This window comes from Adelges cooleyi, unplaced genomic scaffold (genome assembly GCF_023614345.1).
Source record: "Adelges cooleyi isolate 19-005CV unplaced genomic scaffold, UGA_ACOO_1.1 ACOO_flye_CR_arks_rails_tigmint_CR_PRNA_30, whole genome shotgun sequence".
Taxonomy (NCBI): domain Eukaryota; kingdom Metazoa; phylum Arthropoda; class Insecta; order Hemiptera; family Adelgidae; genus Adelges; species Adelges cooleyi.
The window spans coordinates 2172143-2192332 of record NW_026095971.1 but is presented as its reverse complement, the minus strand read 5'-3'; the positions used below and the strand labels follow the sequence as shown (position 1 = coordinate 2192332).

Below are 20190 nucleotides of genomic sequence, written 5' to 3'. Positions count from 1 at the left end.
CTTATTCACTCGTAGTCGTTACGAACGGCGATCTGTGAAAAAATGTCTTGAACTGTAATAATATATTGTTATGGACATTTAAAAACATCTTGAACGGAATATCGTTATTAACAGGCCACAGCCATGTTCGAAGGCATTGTGGCGTCGTTGTTGAATAGGTACTTGGGCAAGTACATAGAAGACTTGGACTTGGAAAACTTGAACGTGGGAATATTCAGCGGCAACGTGCTGCTGTCCAATTTGAAATTGAAAACCGAAGCTCTTGTAAGTGTTATTAAATTGTAATATTTTTTAAGCTTGTAGCTGCCGCAGGGGGAGTATAAATTCTACAATTTATATTATTTATTTCAGTATGAGCTTGGATTTCCGATAGAAGTAAAAGCCGGCTCCGTAGGCAAGTTCAACATAAACATACCGTGGAATGGACTGTCCAATCAACCAATCGTGATAAAAATTGAAGTGAGTCGAATTACAGTTGATTTATGACGCACACCGTACATAGTTATAACAGCAATAATGTCGAACGTTTTTGTACAGGAAATACTCATCATCACCGGGCATGTCCTGGACAGAGAATGGGATACAGAACTGGAAAAACGGCTGATGAGAGCCATGAAAAAAAACATTTTAGAAAAAATAGAGAGTACTTCGATTTTTGGTAGCGGTAAGTGTGTAGTTTTCGGTTTTTTTTCCAGCGGATCGTCTTAATGCTTGTGTTCGTAGGACCTATGGAGAACGGCGGATTTATCGAAACCCTAATGACGACCGTCATGAATAATTTACAAATATTCATAAGAGGTATTCATGTAAGATTCGAAGACACTATTAGTAATGTAGACTCTCCCCGAGCGTTGGGCTTGTGCGTGCAGTCCATTTCGCTGGAAACCACCAACAGGTAAATGAAAAAAAAAAATATATATATATATATATCTATATATCCAAAATAAAAAATAACTATTATACAATTGTGACACTATTGACGGCATTCGCAGCAAGTGGAAACCGATTTTGTCTCAACAGCGCGGACAGTCGTCGGTTTATCAGATCGTTAAAATAGATTCTGCTTCGGTTTACTGCAACACGCTGTGCTCGAATTTGCTATACAACAACAAAACCGTGGTGTCCAATTGGCAGGAAAAAATGCGGTCAGCATTAAACAATTTTAACATAGACGAAGAACCTCTCGAATTCGGTAAGTACACACTATAATAGATGTAATATTGTTATATAGAACCATATGAGAGTTTCCGTCCGTTAACGCTAACGCTTAATGATATTTTCGCGTGTGTTCGTGATCAGTACTTAAACCGGTGGTGTTGAAAGTCAAAATTATCGTAAACAAGTCTAATGAAGCTCGAGTGCCCAAGCTACTAGTTGACTTTGTGTTGCAAGACGCTGCTTTGCAGTTGTCCAGAAAACAATTTGTCTCTCTAATGGAAATTGCTGAGTTTATGAAACTGGCCGAAATCAACAGGTCGAAAATAATAAAATCATCTGATTTATTTTTTATTTTTTTATGTCAACGTTTTTGTCTTCTTCAGATCGTTCCGGGATATACGGCCGCGCGCCGGAGTAGTAAAAAACGCCAAAAACTGGTGGTCTTACGCTTACAAGTGTGTGCTGCGTCAAAGAGCCACTATGTATTGGCAAAAAATAAAAACGCACAGGTAAACCTATATTTACCGCTTATGATAATGATAAAAGTAGATAAAACGAACACTTATTGTATTTAAAATTGTTTCGCAGGAAAAACTTTAGGAGCTATATAAACGCGTACAAGAAAGTCTTAGTGAACCCCAACGACACCGAATTAAAACTAGACTTGCAGATGCTCGAAGACGAATTGGACATTTTCAACTTGGTCTTGGCAAGAGAACAGGCGAAAATTGAGGTACACTTAACCGCTTACTTAGTATAATAAGTAATAACTCTACTCCTGTTATTATATTGCAAGTAGTTACTATGTAGTTCCGTTCCGCTATAAAAAGTTCGTCTCGAGTTGTGGGTCGGATTCGTTTAGAGTTTAATTTACTAAATGCAATCTAAATATTTTTTTTTAATTTATTAATTCTCGTTTGACGGTTAGTAGTTTCTATGTTGTAACTCACGAAGTTCTTTCACACGTCCTTTTCATTAATGAAAAATTAATTAAAATTTCATTGTTTTTACTCATCGACCGTCAAAAACAAGCAAATTATCTATATTTTTTCACTACCTATGTCCATTAGTATATGTTGCTGTTGTTGTGTTTCATTTCACTTGCCTGAGTAAAACGAGTTAAGTACATTATTTTTAATTTGTATTATAGACTAGTAATGACGAACAGATGTACAAATTAAAATTACTATAACATCATCGAAAGTCCGTTACCCGACTACTATTAAACCTTTATTTATAGTTTGCTTGAGATGCGTGCATTCAGTAATACCTACGAATAATAATGTTATATATTTTTTATTATTAAACTATTATGTTGTACATTGCATACGTTGATCAGCTGTGCGAAAAGAATCCAGAGAGTGTTACCATACAAGAGTTCGAGTCAAAATGGTGGGGTTTGACGAATGCCAAACCCTTGTACAGGTTGTGCTTGACGTGCGACAAAGGCAAGACTTTCTGGAACTTACTTAGTCAGTCGGAGAAGGATCGGCTCAATGACTTATTGGGTCGTGCAGAAGGGGCGGATGTAATTCGAGTAGCTACACCTAAACAATATATAGGTAAATAAGATACCTAAACTAATATTATTATACTCGCCGTATTTGTACCATCTCATAAGGCAGTTTAGAAGTAAAAATATTTTTTTAATTATTTTAAATATTTAATTAAATTGTATTTTATTTAAACAATTATCTCCCCTCGCAGAGCACAAGATTAATTTAACAGTGGCCAATTGTCTGATGAGTCTGATAAGCGGCAGCAACGAGTTAATGGTAATCACCGTTGGTCATCTGATGAGCAGTCTGGAGACGAGACCATCGGCCAAGGCGTACAAGATATCTACTCGGGTCGAGAGCATAAACGTGGAGGCGTCTGTCGAGTACAGTTTAGTTCCCATCATTGACACTTGCACAATGAGAGGTACGGCGACAATGTGACGTTATAAAAATGATTATTTGCTTACGGATAATGTGTGTGCTTTTCGTGTAGATAATTCGTCCAAGTACTTCTTGAGCGTCGACTTCGAAAAAAACCCACTTAATTCGGACGCCGAGTACGGGTTGAGCGTCACGTCGGAGTTGGCTGAAATTGTTTATCACGAAGTAATTAAACTAATGGATTTTTACCTATTTATAATCATTGTATTGTGCTTGAATTTCATTTAATTGTATATAGTTCGCTTTATCTGCTCTGCTCAGCTTCTTCTATTACAATCAAAAAATAAACATCGAGAACCTCGTTAAAAACGTATACGATTACATTGCCGAAATGGTCGAAAATGTGTTCAAGTCCAATCGACCGGAATCCAAGTATAAGAAAATGTTGCTGAATTTGGACTTGCAACTGCCGTACATTGTCATACCGGAATTTGGGTCCATCCAGAAGTGCGCGCTCGCTTTTTACTTGTCTATCAAGTAACAAAAATGTACATTATTAATAATCAAATGCTTGTGGCACAGATGCGAGAATGTTATGATACTGGATTTTGGTGCAATCAAAATCAAAAGTGATCTACAGCCAGACGCCATATGTCTGGACGACGTCACTCAAATGGAAATGGAAGAGAAACTCTATGATAGATATCACATCGACGTGGATGGATCTCAAATGATCTTTTGCAATTCAGGTGAAAAATAAACTTTCGCGTAAAATAAATTATTCAATCCATCTTTGTGATTCTTTATAAAATATATATATATATTTTTTTTTGTGTATGTTAAATTTATTTTCAATTTTTAGTTAATTAGTATAATGATTGAGAAATCATGTTTTTAAAGTGAGGCAAAGCTTAAGAAACACAAATGGAATTGTAAATTATGTTATAACAGTACAAATATATCGTAACTAGCTTTAGGTCCACATAGTAGGTAATGGTACACTATCAAATAGTAAATTAACAATTAATTATAGTTAATTAATACGAATCACAAGACTAAAAACTATATGAAGTTTTGAAATATATAGGTACATAACCGAAGTTGTGAGAACTAAAAGACAAATTTTTTGAAAATCAAAATATTTCAACAAAATAATACTTTATATTATACATTTTATTTTTTGTGTTATTTAAATTGCGTGTATGGGATGATATTATAGTCTATAAATTAATGAGATTATGTACCACAATATGGTTATTAGAAGAAAAAAAAACTAAAAGTGATTTTTACCCGTAAGAATATCTATCCTATTACATACACTGTGTAAAAAATATTACTGTCGGAATTTATAGAAAATGATTGGAGAACACTAAAAACCCAAGCGGACTCGTCATCTCACATCGTATCGAAAACAGTTACTCAGATTGTGATCTCCAACAGCATCAAACCGGAGTACAAACAATTAGCCAAGCGAAAGGTTAATATTTCCGTACAGAGTATCAAATTGAACTTATCCGATCACAAAATCAGCTCCATATTAGATTTCATCGAGAACACTCCTCTGCCTACTAACCATGTTTCATCGGCCACGTTGAAAAAACGTTACAGCACCGGCGATGAAATTAACACGTGTGACAGGGTTAGCAGTACAGTTCGGTTGGCGATTATTCACTGCTAATGTTGTTGCTTTTGTTTTGGGACAGATTGATTTGCATAACGGAGAAGGCGAGTTAAAAGCACTCAAGTCGTCTTTGGCGCTATACCTGAAAACCAAAGGAGTGTGCGTGAGGTCCAACGAAGAAAGAGTCGAAGTGAAAAAAGCGTTTAGAAACGTCGAAAGAAAGTAAGTGATATAGGAGTATTAGAATAACAAAGGCCCAACCAGAATTTTTGGAACGAGTTAAGATGTTGCGTTGTAAGCCTCGTCGTAGTTAATGTATTAGTTTTGCCGGGAGACATTTTAATCCCTCCTTTACACTTTCTCTCTGTTGCTCTGGTTGTATTGTTATTAATAAAGATAATATTTTTGACACACTAATGACTGTCTGTTTTTCGAAGGAGCCTCGTGTCGTCAGAAATGAGCGACGAAGAGTTTGCTGAGCTCTGGGCTCGCACCGTTGACTTACCCGGGTTTGACGACAACGTTTCGCCGAACAACACCATCACTTCGCTGTTTAGATTTGTCATGGGAGAAGTATGGCTCTGAACTGACAATCACCGACAAACATGATGTTTTGCTAACGGTTTGCTTTTTGTTTCGTTTATAGTTGTCAGTGAATTTCCACCGTTCTAGCGACAAGGCGGAAAAGCCGTACTTGAACTTGACAATGAAAAGATTCTGTTGTGATGTCGCCGTCATGGAGTACGGCCCGGCAATACAGACCTCTATAGGATCAATTAGCCTGTCAGACGTACAGCACATTTGCAAAAACAACGAAAACGTCAGGTTGCTCTGGATCAACCCGAACGCGCCGACACAGGATTCAATCAACTTACTTTATCGAAAAGTACACCTGTTTATATAGATTTCCCAAAATAACAATAACCATAATAAACATAGTTATTATAAATAAAATAATAACATGATAATCTAATATATTAGCATCACTAATGACCCGTGCCACGGTCGTTCGGTAAATAAATACAATAATAATATCTATTCATTTGTTTTTTAGCATAAGTATAATACATTCATATCTTTCCCTTTTAACTGAATAATGGCCAAATTAGGTACAATTAAAAACAAATTTCAAGCGAATGACTTAAAAAGTCATTTGCACAAATATAAAATAACACTAGGTCATCGGTATGTTGGTACAAAAATATACGTCTAAACTCCTTTATGCATGTTGTGTGTAAGTGGAGTAGATGCTGAAAATAACCATTTCCAAAAACCCTCCAATTCAACTAAAAATAGCCAACATGATCAGTAAACCAGCAAATTCCGCCCTTTTTAGTATACAACAAAATATACATTAGTAAAATTCATAGATATTTCTTCGTAACACTTCTACAGTTCTACTACCTCTTCTCTCAACTACAAATAACAATAAAAACATAAATATTAATAATCGCAACTAACTGCGAAAACGACGGTTGTCAGTAGGTAAACATTTTTAACCGATTTTGTTTCAGGTGAGAGCCAGCTGTCCAGATTTCAAAAGCCATTTCCATAGTGTAGAAAAATCACTTGTCCTCGACCTGAATCACGTGGACATCGTGTGCCATCGAGCCGCCATCATAACGCTTTATAAATACCTACAGTACGTCACGCTTAAGTGAGTTTAATCAACGGTGTGAGTGACGCTTTTGATTCGACCATTGCGGTAATCGACGCGGTTTTAGGTTTAGCAACAGACGGATGTGTGCGGCGCTGACTGTGGATAATCTCAAGAAACGCATTAACGACCATTTTATTGACGACGATCCGCCCGTACCACCCGGTGCTACCAAGTTCAGCTACTCCGCACGCATCACCCACATAAACGCTTTGGTTTGCGACACCGGACTGGATTTCCTGAATGTCAAGGTGAGATATAAAAAAAAACGTTTGTTTAGCTCAACACCATTGCAAAAACGCGTGCTTCCTCCTTCTTTAGGCCGGAGGATTGGAAAGCGATTGCACTTTTAAAGCCAACGATCGAATGGTGTTTCGGTTGTACGTGATGAGCACGAGCGTCGACGATTTGTCCGAAGTCACGCTGTATCCCAAGGTGAGTACTGAGCGTGACATTGCCGTGTATTAATTAAGTCTGCTATAATTGGACGACCGAGATTCAAGAACCGTGTGTAATATCATGATGTATTCGTCCACAGCTATTTTACACGGACGAGGATAAACTGTTAGAGTTCAAATATGTGCGTCACAATCCTCGTCTGTACAAAACCGACATTGAAACGAAAAAAGACGACGTCAAGTTCGACGGCAGCGTCAAGTTACACTTGGGACGCGTGCACGTCACCGTTTTATGTAACGTCCTATTGGACTTCCAAGTAAAACACACAAATAGTTCATTTTTTCTCGTTGTTACTACAACAATATTATTATTATCTATGATTTCTGTTCACAGTACTTTGTAGAACCGATTATCGCCGAGGAAATATTGGACTTCGGGCGACGCTTAAGGGGCATACTGGCGCCGTACATGCCGGATTTGCGCAACGGATGGAAGAGTAAAATACACCTGTCGATATGTCTCAATTGTCCGGTGGTGCTATTTCCACAGAACTCAACTTCTCCAAACATAATTCTGTGCAATATGGGAGACCTGACGATAGAAAACTTTTTCAAACAACAACCGCAAAAGGACTACGACGGTCTCGGAGTCGTCGACAACGTTTTAGCCAAGTGGGACGCACTAAACGTATCCAGAGCCATTATGACACTGGACGGAAATCTCGTTATTCAAGTAATGTCTTAACGGCCATACTGATCAGGTCTCATTTATGAAAGCTATGATAATCGACTTTATCAATTGCCGTACAGGAACCCATGGTCGAGCCTTTTAGTATTCGTTTGGACATCAAGAGAAATACGACCAATGAATTGTTGTACAGCATAAATGGTGGCATCGACAGCGTGCAGATCAATTTGGGTCAAAAAGATTTCGCCACATTCCTGCACGTATGGGATGAAAACTTTGAGTCCGGACGGTGCATTGACGAAATGGCAACACTGTTAATGCCACACATGACCGAAGCACTGGAAGATAATGATTTAAAAAAGATACAAGTATTCTTCAACCATGAAATATCGGTTCAAGAAATCGATTTCAAGTTTTGTTTAGACAACGTACAAATTGCGTTATTCGGAAACTCCGACGAGGTAAGTATTCAAATTTCCCTCGTTGAGGTACACAACTTTAATTCCTTCTGAACATAAAATAGGGTCAAAGAAAATGTCCTTCGTAGGTATATAAAAACTTCGACGCTTTTCATAAAAACAAATATAATATGCCATTCATTATATTTTTAACAATTCTATTTAACTTAAAAAAATTTTAATTATTTAAAAAAAAATCAAAATATTGAGTGACCAACTTCTAAGAGAATGTAACAAAAAGTATTATTAATTTAGTTATTGCTTCCTTACATCCTAATTTTAAAGTTCTGGAAAAAGTATCGGTACGTGTAGCATTAAATGTAACATCAGAATATTGTTAAGATATTTCGTTTTGAGTCTATTTGGGGAACCCTAGTAAACATACTTTAAGTGCATATTCAAATATTTCAGTGGCTTATTATTTTTTAATCTATATAATAAATATCAATTAATTTAATCAGGTTCAAGGGCGCACACAGGGAGGGGAAAAATCACCCTTAGTTTCTCTGCAAGTTAAAAAAATGTATATCCAATATTACAAAATCATAGGCGGTCCCGCCTCTGAATTTTCACCTGCGGACGCCCTTGATCAGGTTTATGTAATTTCTAGAAGAGAGCGTTGAATATTATGATTGGTGTATTTATTAATGAATTATAGAACAAATTAGTGGTTAATAAGTAAGAGCTGTCTAATTTTCTCTCCAAAACAATAATATCATTAATCGAGTCAATTATATCTTTATTTTGTTTCTAAACTAATATGTTTCAGTGTGAATTAAAAATGAGTGCGGTTTATTAAATAAAAAATGGAAATTTAAGCTTCCTTTTAAAGTAAAAAATGAATTTATTATTTAGATATTGAGTTCTCCAATACGTGACGTAAACCATTCTCTATGTAAGTTGGATATGGACGAAATACATATAAAGGTGGAAATGTATTCGAACAACAGGGTAGCTATGAATGCTTCCATTCAGAAATGTGTACTGGAAGACACCAGAAGGCTGAACAAATCGGAAAAAAAGTAGGCTTGTGGTTACAATTATTTTAAAACCGACCAACGGAATATTAATTTGGATATTGTTTTGTAGGATATTCGATTCGGTTGGTCCATCGGATTCAGCTGGTGAAGTGCATATATCGGTTTTGACGCCACCGTTGTTTGATTTGTCCTTCGAAAAGACTTGTAGCGGTGATAAAACCATGAACATCCATTTGGACAAGACCCGGTTAAACATTTCAGTGCCATTCGCTGTGGAACTTTCTCAGTTTATCTTTGACTCGCTGCCGTCGAAGAAAAAATTATCTGACGACGAATCGTTAATGTCGCCGACCAACAGGATGGACGGGCGCAGGAAGTACAGATACGAGAGACCTTTGGCGGAAAAGAAATCGCTAAACGTTATCAAACAATCGGGTAATAAATAAAAATTGATAATAAATACAAATAATTTGTCGTACAACGCGACGATTTCGGTGGTGGCAAGTTTGATCGTTTTGTATTCATTTTTAAACTTTTTTTTATATCTTCAGCACTAACGATATCGGTTCGGTTCGGACGACCGGAAATAGCCATATTACCTCCGGAAACGGAAGAACTGGATTATCGCGATCAAGCGTTGCTGTGCAAAACCGAGTTCCTATTGGATTATAGCCGTCATCCGGGACACGAGGAGGCGTTGGTGTTCTCTCTGTCGAATTTCCACGTGTTAGCCGTGTCGTCAAAACGAAAAGCCCAAAAAATGGTAAAAAAAAATTCCAACGCTAAGAAGAAGTATTTTGGTCGACGCATTAGTTTTGAATTTTCTTTTTTTTTTTTGTAGGTTTTACATCCGTGCGACATAGAGCTCTCTAGAACGATAAATTCAGGAGACCGTGACGCCGTTGACATTCTCTTCCGTTCCAGTCCTCTGAACCTAAATTTGTCGACAAGCACAATTCATATAATTCTCAATGTAAATACAGTGCTATTATAGTAATTGTACATAATAATTGCCGCCGTAATAATAATTACAATGCGTTTTTTTTTTGATACCAAGGTCGTTGACTATATCGAATTGAATTGCGAGGAAGACGTGGATTTCGGTGGGTCTTCTTATTGGGAGTACAAGACCGAAGATTTGTGGACTCCAAAATCGATAACTCCCAGCTATTCGCCCAGTGCGGCCGCGGCAAAGAATCCGGTTTTGTGGTTTTTACACTCAAAGTCTTCCGACAGCATCGACGTGAAATCAGAAAATCTCGAGATCTACGCGCAAGACATACACGTTTCATTGGAAGTAGAAGAGCTCGACTTGGAAGACGTACCTATTATCAATTTGAAATCATCTCTGAAAATGCAAATCAAAGACTGGTCCGACCAACTGCGTTTGAACGGTATATAAAATAATAATTATAGGTATAATACGATAAGCTATTATACATACATAATAACTGTTAGTTCAGTACATGAAGAATACAAATAATAATGGTAGTACTTATGTAACAATTTTGTAACTATTTAACATGACGACTCAAACTTTAGGTATTATACTAAAATACCTACGTCGAATGTTTGAAGGATAAAAAAAAAAAGAATACGTGTTTTAACTTATAATCTTTAATTTAAAAATAAACAAATCAATGAGCATGATATAGTTACTAGGTATTATACTGACATCTGGAGTAATGGGATTTGAGTGATATCTTAAGTTCTAATTATCTTTTTAGTCCGAGTTAAATAATAAAATTACGTTTATAACGTTTATTTAAATAAACAATTATTTTATTTATTTACATGTATAAATACAAAAGCAAAACTGGGTAATTCATAGGGTTAGGTAGTCTATTGTAAACACAAATACTTTTTCAAGACATTGACAGAAATCATCAACTCACATAAAATTGAATTTTTTTCTAAAAGAAGAAAACTATTTTTGTATTAAATTAATACATACCTAATTTTATTGTTTTTTTAATTTTTTCAATTCAAGGCAGTTTCAACTTAAGAGCTTTGTACTACAATTGCGATTTAAGAGTTTGGGAACCACTTGTCGAACCATGGACTATTACGTTAAAAGTACGTAAACAATTTTCAATTGACAATGGTCAAGTATGGTGTTTTGTGTAACTTTGTGTATTTCTGTAGGGATTTGTTGGCAAGTGCGGTGACAAGCAAATGGACATGGGTGAAATGGTGCGTTCGTCTCCTTCGTCAATCATAGATGCCGAAACTGAAAGCTCTGGCGACGAAAGCGAAGCTGAAATGAAATTTATTAGAAAATCAGTAAAATCGAGAGGTTAGCACACAATTCTGCTTATCGTTTTGAGTATAAAATATACTTTTAGCATTTTAGGATTTAAGAACTGTAAGTTAGTATGAAGAAAGATCTTACATTCTTACCTTTATATATTACAAAGTTTCTGGAAAATCTATCAATTTGCAGTCAGAGCTACAGCCGTAATTTTATTAGATAGATCTATCGCGTTTCTCGAGGAAAAAACAAATTCAAAATAAAAATCTCACGTAAATCGAGCTAGTAGTTTTCATAGATTAAGTATGCAAAAAAACATCTTTTGCGCCGTAGCCTCCCCCGTCTCAAGCGTCCCGTGAAAACTCTTTAAAATAGAGCATATTATATTGAATGTTGTAGGAAATATTTAAATGATTCATAAAACATGTGAAAATACTGTGTAAAATAGATATCGTAGAACAATAAATAGTGCGTGTAACGTTGCACACCAAGCATCAACTAATTGGCTAAACCATAATTATATTTCATAATCGTTTTTATCTATATTTTATTAGTATTATGTTATTTGTTCAGAAACTTCGTTAGAGAAATGGTACTCGGACGATTCTGATTCTGACAACGACACCGGGGTTATGGACAAATTAGCCAAAGCTGTATCCCATCTGATTTCCGAGTATGCAAAAATATTATAAAATAAAAACATTAAACTAATTATAGTTCATTATTAATCCTTTTTTTTAGCGATTTTAGTGACGAGGAAATAACCAATACCGACTCGAGTGACGAAAGCATTGCCGATCACGATATCAAACAACAGAAAAATGACCGAACGTTGAAAAAAAAATTAAGTAAGTCGAGTAATAAAAACCGGTAATTTTAAAACTAAAACGGACTTTTGATACTAAAGACTAATGTATATATTATTTTTTACAGGCGATTCCAGTGACTCTGGTCTGGAAAACGATTCTGAAGAGCTAGACTCCGCCACTTGTGTAGTAGTTGAAGCCGACAGACTGGAAGTTTCGTTCACTCCCGCCAGTTTGTCAGTTCTCGACACACTCGTCAAATCATTTTACAGTCCAAAAAATTATGATTGCGATTCAACTGAAAGTTTTGTCCTGGTCAATGATCTCGCGGTCAGATCAATCGTCATGTTATACCAAAAAAGCGAAGTAAGCTGCGCTGTTGTTAAAAAATTACCATATAGGTGATATAGGTCCATATACCATATAGGTTGAACCGGGTAATCATTAGAGTTTTATGAACTTTCATAGTGAGTTTTTAGAGTAAATATTTAACAGTTATATTATAATTGAGTTATATCTTTATTTAACTGTATTCGTTTTAAAGTTAAAAATATTGTAAAATTTAGAATAGTACGTTAAACTATATTTGAATCGCTTTTTGTTAAAAGGGCTAAGCTACATTTTTTGTTAAATATTTTTGCAACTTTCAGCTAGTATAAACTTGAATTAAATATTTTTACAGTATCGAAATTTGATATAAATGTCGAGTACCAAGCAAGTCATAATGCACATAAAAAAAATTATTTACAAAGTTACCACATTTTGAAAGTTATGCAGTTTTTTATAATTTCTCAAAAGTTCACCTGTTGAAACATGTGCCCTTTTAACAAAAAGCGATTCGTTTACACCATGATATCAGATAGATGTAAAATAACCATATATAGTCTATCACCATAAATGTTACTTTTAGAGAGGATTAGAAAAAATTCTGGAAGCGATTGATGGGTCGAGGACATCTTCAATATCACGGCAAAGGTGAGTTTATGGGATAAAAATGCATTATTGTATATTAATATAATATACCACATATTACAGCATTTCAAACGACTGTACTTTTGTAAGCAACATGACAAGACATTGTAACTTGGAGGATAACGACCATAAATCTACGAATACTATTTACAGAAATATTACAGACAATCAGCTCAACATTAAAGTCGAGGGTATGTCGACTGAAGTGCCTTTTATTATAGCTATTTATAAATTAACCGAATATTTATACAGGTTTTGACGACTTAATTGTGGTATGTCCTAAACGGACGTGTAACAAATTGCATGCACTTCGTCCAGTCAAAAACGACACGAGGTATTGGATTATGGTTTGCGTGGTATCAAATAAATTATGCTATACTATTACAATCAGGTCGCCGCTTATGGTAATTGTATAATAATATACGTGTGAAAACAAAGGTCTAATTATATCATCGACTTGGACGTTTCAGTTGAAAAACGACACATCGTACCCGTTGATGGTACACTATAACCGCACGGAAGCCATGGACGCCTTTGAGATGGATTCTGCAGTAATAGGCGAGTCTGACAATCCGTTTGAAGCGATTTGCACAGCGACCATCCTCGATGCGGGATCAGTCTACAACGTGCCTATCGCTCTGGCTTACCATTCCAAACTATACTTATCGCCGGCTAATCTACAGTAAGCCCGTTTGTGAACAACTCATAGGCCAGTTAAAAAAAAAAAAAAACCATTTGCTGAAACCAGCGTCAGAGCATGCTCACTGTCTAGCAGTAGTATTAATTAAATCTAGATAAAATAACACGTATTTCATAAGACTTATCTAGATGAAACAATCTTCGACGATGCGTAACTTACCTAAGAGGCATTCATTTCTATCCGAAATACTCGATCGTTGCATCTTAAGTCATTTTTACACGTTATAAATAAGTTAAACGCTATACTTAAATTTCATTACATTTCTTTAATCTCCTTGAAATTCATATGTTAGATTTGTCTTTGGCTAAAACACGCTATTATTAAGTCTTTAATTATCTTTAAGTTGCATTGTATTTTAATTTGATTTCTATATTTTAGAAATTATTTTGTCAGCGATACGGGAGTTTGGTGGCCCGAAATGGCGGTCGATACGAATCCTGCAAAAGATTTGGTATGTGCAACTTCTAAACCGGACGAGCAGCTTGCGTTTTCAGTTCGTGTAAGGCCAACATTATCGACCATATAAGTTATCGTCGAATAGTTCATGCCTAATAAATTGTGTTATTGCTTTAACAGGTGGTCTGTGAAGAGGGAGAACCGGTGTTTAACCGGGCGTCGAGGGCCGTGCCAAACTACACATTTAGGGCGGTTCCTCCTGTAATCATGCACAATTTTCTACCGTTCGCTATTGAATTGAACTTCCCCAACTTCAAGCATCGCATCGAAGCGTCTGAAAAAATTGACGTGTACGAGTTGAATCTAACTCATCGTATCTTAAAAACCGAATTGGTAGTACCTTCCTACTTGGGCATATCGTGGTCGGGTACTTTTAATCTACGCAAAGATCTGAACGAAAAAACTGTGAACATGAGCACTGAGCACGACACGGATGGCGGCAACAAACACCTTAAAATAGCAGTGAGGGTGACAAACGAAGATTCTTGTCGTATTTTTATCCACTCCCCGTACTGGATCGTCAACAAGACTGGACTGCCGTTGCAATTGAGAGTATTTATTGCACACTTATAATCGGCTTGGTAAATAAAATACAAGTTAATTTGTGTGTGTGTGTGTGTGTCTATGCGTGTGTCCAGGGCTCGCGGTCCGACATAGTTTACGAATCTCATTCGGAGGAGCCACTTTTGTTTTCTTACAAACGGATGAAAAAGAGAAACATCAAGCTAAGGGCTTACCACTCGAGTTGGTCATCGGCGTTTTCCATGGACACGGTGTACTGTCCCGGGCTAGTCGTTTGCAAGGACAAAGAGCGTCAAAAAAAATACAGGATTCTCATGAAGCCCGTCTTATCGCATCTTTGTCCACATTTGACGACCATCGTGACATATTTGCCGAATTTCTCAGTAGCAAACAACTCTAGTAGAAGTCTGCGGTTCATGGAAGACAACCCAGAGGCCGATCTGTGGACAGACGTTTTACAAGGACAAGTATGTTTTTAACAAGGCGCTATAAACTACCGTCTATGGGTTTGTGCATTTTTTCTATTTGTACTATATACGTTCTAGACTTTACCATTTTGGCCTGAAACAGATTCAATGCGCATGTTTGTCAAGTTTAGGGATAGTAAATCAGGGTCACAACATTTTTCAATTATAAGAGAGCAACAGACTGTTCTTAGAATGGATAGAGGAGTGAGTATGCCTTATGATGTGCTTTGAAAATGATGCAAGCAGAACTTTTCGAATAAATGTCACTTCTGAATTTTATAGAGAGCACTAGTGGTAAAAGTAACGGGTGGCGGAGATAATCCGTTTTTGATAAGTTTTCATAAATTCCGTCAAAACGACGCTCCAGTAAGAATAGACAACGTGTGTGAAGATATGTTTTTGAAAATTCATCAAAAGGATTTGGGTCAGGTAATGCGATACAGTCACTTAACAGCATTCGTATTATTTACTCATTAACAAATCTCATTGTCCTTTAAGGTGACGTTGCTTAGTCCGAATCAATCCGTGTTATACACGTGGGATGACCCAACCGAGCAGCGTGTTCTCTACTGGAACGTGTACAGCAAAAAATCCAAAGGGTTCGTGGCGAAATTCGAGAAAGAGGGGTACGGCCAAGAGACGTTAAGTTTCTGTCAAGTAAAACCGCCCGAAGCCGGCAATAACAACTTAAACTTGATGAAGCTGATAACCAGTCAGTCCCAAGAGCCCAGCGACACCAGCAGTATCGAAGACTCGGACTCAGATGAACCTCGAGCTAAGGTACTTGGTTTTTACATATTTTTTTTTTCAATAAAAAAGTTATATAAACTTAAACCGTGTAGGTGACGTTTCAGTTGACAAAAACAAGAAAGGCCAAGATAGTTGTCTACTGGGTGAGTTACGTAGAGGTTGGCGGTCAACGTGTGTTGTTGTTTACTCAAGACGAGAAAACGGCATCTGTTGCCCGCAAGAAAATACAAACAAGTCATTCTTGCGTCGATTCGGTCATGTCTATAAAAGGAGTCGGACTGTCTTTGGTAAATGATACTCGCTTATGTACAATTCATTGAAACATGAAAACTATCAATATCGATTATTATTAGAGTACATCTCGCGGAGTACACACTGAGGAAATCGCGTACGCTAGCCTGTCGGATTCGGCATCCGAATGGATGGTGAAAGTAGGCAACGTCTGGAAACCGTTTACGGTGGAGTTGGCATGCTGGCTGGAAGATATGTGGGAGAACCACAACAAGAGAGCTCATCTAAAAGACTATGTTCATGTACGCAAGTTGAAAGGATCATAATTTTTCAACTAATTTTTTTTTTATGTAAAAATATTAGTAATGATTGAAAAACTCACAGGTGGATTTTGATAAGATGCAAATGATCAAACCGTTCTTCGGACAACTGCGTCGTCTGTACAACCCAGCCGTGTGGAGCCGTTGTAAAGTGACCACAAAAAACACTGTTTTTCAGTTAAAGGTTCACAGAATCCAAGTAAGTATTTCGACTGTCGGGTTAAACCGCAAGTGAGCTTGGTATAAAATAAAAAATCTTGATGTATTTATAAATGTAATTTACAATGACATTTCGCCGTGTCCTTCTTCGTTGGACACGGTGATTTGTCAATATGTTATATTCATTAACAATTTATGTAATTGATTAATCTAATAAACTTATTTGATTCTACAATTATCTATATTGATGATTGATACTTTTTCCCCGTCCCTTTGCTGGACCCGGTATGAGTTAAACGTACTTGTAGGATAATGATATTGTTTATTATCCGTCGTTTATTGCAGGTAGATAATCAATTGTCGGACTGTACGTTCAAAACTGCACTGTACCCGACGCCCTCGTCCAAGACGTCGTCTCTTTTGCTGAGACCGTGCGTGGAGATAGGCTATTCAAAAACTACAGTCTCGTGTCATTACGACGTTTACAAGTACGAAGAGGTTTTTTTTAAGGGGGGGGGGAGAGTGTGAGAAACCGTTACTAAATGTAAAACGTTTATATTTTTTTACAGATACTTCAACATAAGATTTCGAGATTTCACGGTGCAGCTGGACAGAACGTTCGTCGTGAAGATGCACAAAACTCTGTCACCTCTACTGGCCGTTTTCGAACGTCCGCTCGACGCCAGGTTTAGACAGGACGTGAGCTCGCTTCATGCATCCAATATGCCGCCAGTAAGCGACGTCGGAACAGCCTCTGTCGTTTTTCGCTCATTTGCTATTTATCCGTTTTTTTCCAGGGTAAAAAATCCGGAAGGACGTACATCGAATCGTTCGACTGTTCACCGTGCCACGTGCATCTGAGTTTTTCTGCCAAAGTAGCCGACCACTGCCCGTTGAAGGGCTCGAACAGTTTCACCACCGACGCTCTGTTGTACGTACTCGACGGCCATGCTAACCGACTGAGCGACATGAAAACCGTCAGCCTCGAGTATGGATATAGAAGCAAACGGTCGCCGAAAAAGTTATAATTATTTCTACTTTGAGTTTTTTTTTTTTTTTTTTGTAGCCTGAACGGCTTGACCCGCAAAGGCATTCACAAGGAATCGTTCGAATCGATTTTCAGTTACGGATGGAAGCATTACGCCCGACAATTATTGAAACAGAGTCACGTGTACATATTTAATTCGGACGTGCTGGAAAACGTTTACGAGGCGAACGACGAACGGCCAGACGCGTCCGAATCGCCCGAAGTATGTATACTCGACGCGTGAAACACGGGTTTTCCGATTTGATTATTCACTTGGTGGATTTTTTTTTTTTCCAGAACCATTTGGGCACACTCTGCTGTGACAGTCAACACGAAGCGTTTGCCGCCACTGTCGAACGCCAAGAAAAATGGGGATTTACCGAATCGCTACCGGAACGCGCATTGGCGGCCTACAAAGGAACGGAAATGTCTGTGCTGCTGTCTATGTCTGGCGCAATACAGAGGCCCCATATCGGTTAGTTAAACGTCCGTTGATAGTTCGGCGTTTGCACGATTTCAACGGTATACATTTACAGGGGGCGAAGACGACGGAGCCGCCGAGTCATTCTTTAGAGGTCCCGGTCGGAACTTGTTGGCAGTACTGTCAAAATCCAACGTATCCGACAAGGTATCGATGGCGTACGACGGAGTGAAACGGTAACCGGAACTCATTACCAACGGTCGCGCCGCTGACAGCGTACATTCTATATGTTGTTCTTAATACGATTTCAGGGTCATCGAGTCTGGCGAAGAAGTAGTGTTGCGGACGAGACTCCCGAGATACATCAACCCGATGGTCTGTCGCTTTTTAACCGATGTTGACTTTATAACTGCATTGTGCGATAGTATATAATATAAACCGGCTGTTCCGTTTGTTCGTGTAGGGAATGAAAAGCTACAGCTCGTACGAGGCGGTAGGCCAACACCTGTTCAGACTCCTAAGCCGTATGCCGTCCAACGACGGTTATTGGGCGCACGTTAGTTTTATGCCGGAAGGGAAAAAAATTCTTCTCATTACTCTTAGGTGCGTGACAGCGTCGACGCTGTACACAAGTTAAAAACGCATATAATGTTACATAATAACTGTCGGTTTTAGACGGGTGATTCTGGCCGAAAAGTGTCGCACAAAAGGACCGTGGGAAATCGAATGGAGCGTTTACGTGGACAACATCACAGAAGTGCCGAAAATCGAAGACAAGAAACTGACGTTCAAAATCCGACAAGTTAGTCGGGTATTTTGACAATCGATAGTTACCCGAAACTCATACTAATATGGTCGTTGCAGGACGAAAACCATTCCAGTTATTTCTTTAGAGGAGACGAAAAACGCGTGGAATACGACGACAAAGCGACGTTGAAATGGATCAAGGACAAGATCGAGCAAGTCATGATGTTGAGCTACGAGGACAGCCCTATGAAATGACCGCCGTCACCGCTCTATAATTAAAACACATATTTCTTAGTCAGTAGTTTAGATAACTGCAGTTATCCCCACCGTATTGTCCGAGTCAACACCTCCGATCTGCGAAAAAAATATTATAATAACTATATCAATGCATTATCTCGGAGTATTAGTATCTCACTTAACATATTATTAAACATAGAATACGCCAACTCGGAAAAATAAGCTGTTAGTCTTACAATAATTACTACAGGTGAATCGAACAATAATTTATGAATGCAAAGATCCTAAAAATTATATTTATTTATATAATATATATTATATATATATAATATATATATTTGTTTTTTATTATATTATGTCATTTATTATGTTTGGTAAAAGGTTATAAATTATAATACCTATACACATATATAAATTCTATGTACGTTATACGATTGTTTGTCGATCCATGCGATACTACAATAAGAATATTATTTATTCACTGATTAAACGATCGATGGATAAAAACAAAAACATCATATCTTACTAGTGTAGAATATTATTTGCTCTGTAGCGTTACGGCAAAGGGAAACGGAAATTTAATAAACACTATACTCCCCTTATATATATATGTGTATAAATTCATAGACTGCAATTATAATATTATGAATACTGCGGTCTGCGACGCGGCGGTGACTCGCGAGTCTTGGGTAATAATAATAATTACTACATATTTGATGTAACGGCGTCGGACGTAGGCAATTTCGCTACTCCGGGGCGTGTGAGAACGATGGCAAGGTATAGCAGCTCGTCGAGTAGGGTTAACGGACTTAGTTATAACATTTCCAACGAGCACGCGCAATCGCCGCGCCGGTTCTATGAAATTGTCGTCCGAATCGCGACATTATGGCATTCTCAGTTTTCCAGCCGTATTCTCCCTTTTTCTCGATTTAAAGTTAAGAATCTTCCCCCTCTAATAAAAGGTTCTAGCGACTGTAAACGACATACCGGACCGGATGAAAAAATAATAATAAATTAATCCTTCGAAAAAATCGTGGAAATGATTTAGCATTGCAGCTTACAAAAATTATTACTACTTTTTGAAAATGAAAAAAAAATTATTTCGAAGGCTGGTGTGTAATTAAATTATGTGCTGCGCCAACATGTGCTATATTGTTTTTCGTTTTCCCGGTTGACTTGCCGATATCTGGCTTCGAAACGATAATTATTTTATATTACTAAATACTATATTATACACTGGTGAGGGGCGATGCTGGTGTGGGGGAGAGCAGGGCGTATTTTTCG

At 37.5% G+C, this 20190-nt stretch overlaps 1 protein-coding gene across 2 annotated transcripts; it reads left to right on the top strand.

Annotated features, from left to right (window-relative positions):
- On the top strand, nt 1–19186 carry LOC126838226 (intermembrane lipid transfer protein VPS13A-like). 2 transcript variants are annotated; one of them, XM_050572485.1, is made up of 56 exons: nt 1–264; nt 352–459; nt 538–664; nt 724–895; nt 993–1192; nt 1300–1474; nt 1542–1667; nt 1747–1891; nt 2498–2720; nt 2866–3081; nt 3151–3263; nt 3337–3545; nt 3621–3787; nt 4391–4677; nt 4742–4881; nt 5097–5232; nt 5306–5545; nt 6174–6316; nt 6384–6567; nt 6638–6751; nt 6855–7031; nt 7109–7447; nt 7525–7863; nt 8716–8882; nt 8950–9275; nt 9392–9603; nt 9682–9813; nt 9898–10234; nt 10831–10916; nt 10986–11136; nt 11665–11764; nt 11833–11939; nt 12025–12263; nt 12808–12872; nt 12933–13060; nt 13122–13273; nt 13340–13551; nt 13948–14068; nt 14146–14577; nt 14664–15014; nt 15093–15218; nt 15297–15443; nt 15513–15794; nt 15869–16051; nt 16118–16297; nt 16380–16514; nt 16820–16962; nt 17044–17206; nt 17272–17462; nt 17541–17724; nt 17799–17976; nt 18038–18158; nt 18234–18297; nt 18386–18525; nt 18598–18724; nt 18787–19186. In XM_050572485.1, exons 1-56 carry the CDS (start codon nt 124–126, stop codon nt 18922–18924), a joined length of 10041 nt encoding a protein of 3346 aa, XP_050428442.1. In that variant the 5' UTR covers nt 1–123; the 3' UTR covers nt 18925–19186. The 2 variants fall into 2 exon arrangements, with proteins under 2 accessions (XP_050428442.1, XP_050428441.1); XM_050572484.1 differs by having other exon boundaries at nt 15857–16051.
- Nucleotides 19187–20190: the final 1004 nt, after the last annotated feature.

Excerpts from the sequence above, each read along its gene's own strand:
- LOC126838226 (XM_050572484.1), top strand. The coding sequence starts at position 124 with ATGTTCGAAGGCATTGTGGCGTCGTTGTTGAATAGGTACTTGGGCAAG. Across the intron at positions 1,668-1,746 it reads CAAAAAATAAAAACGCACAG|GAAAAACTTTAGGAGCTATA; the intron begins GTAAACCTATAT and ends ATTGTTTCGCAG. Across the intron at positions 17,725-17,798 it reads ACGCGTCCGAATCGCCCGAA|AACCATTTGGGCACACTCTG; the intron begins GTATGTATACTC and ends TTTTTTTTCCAG.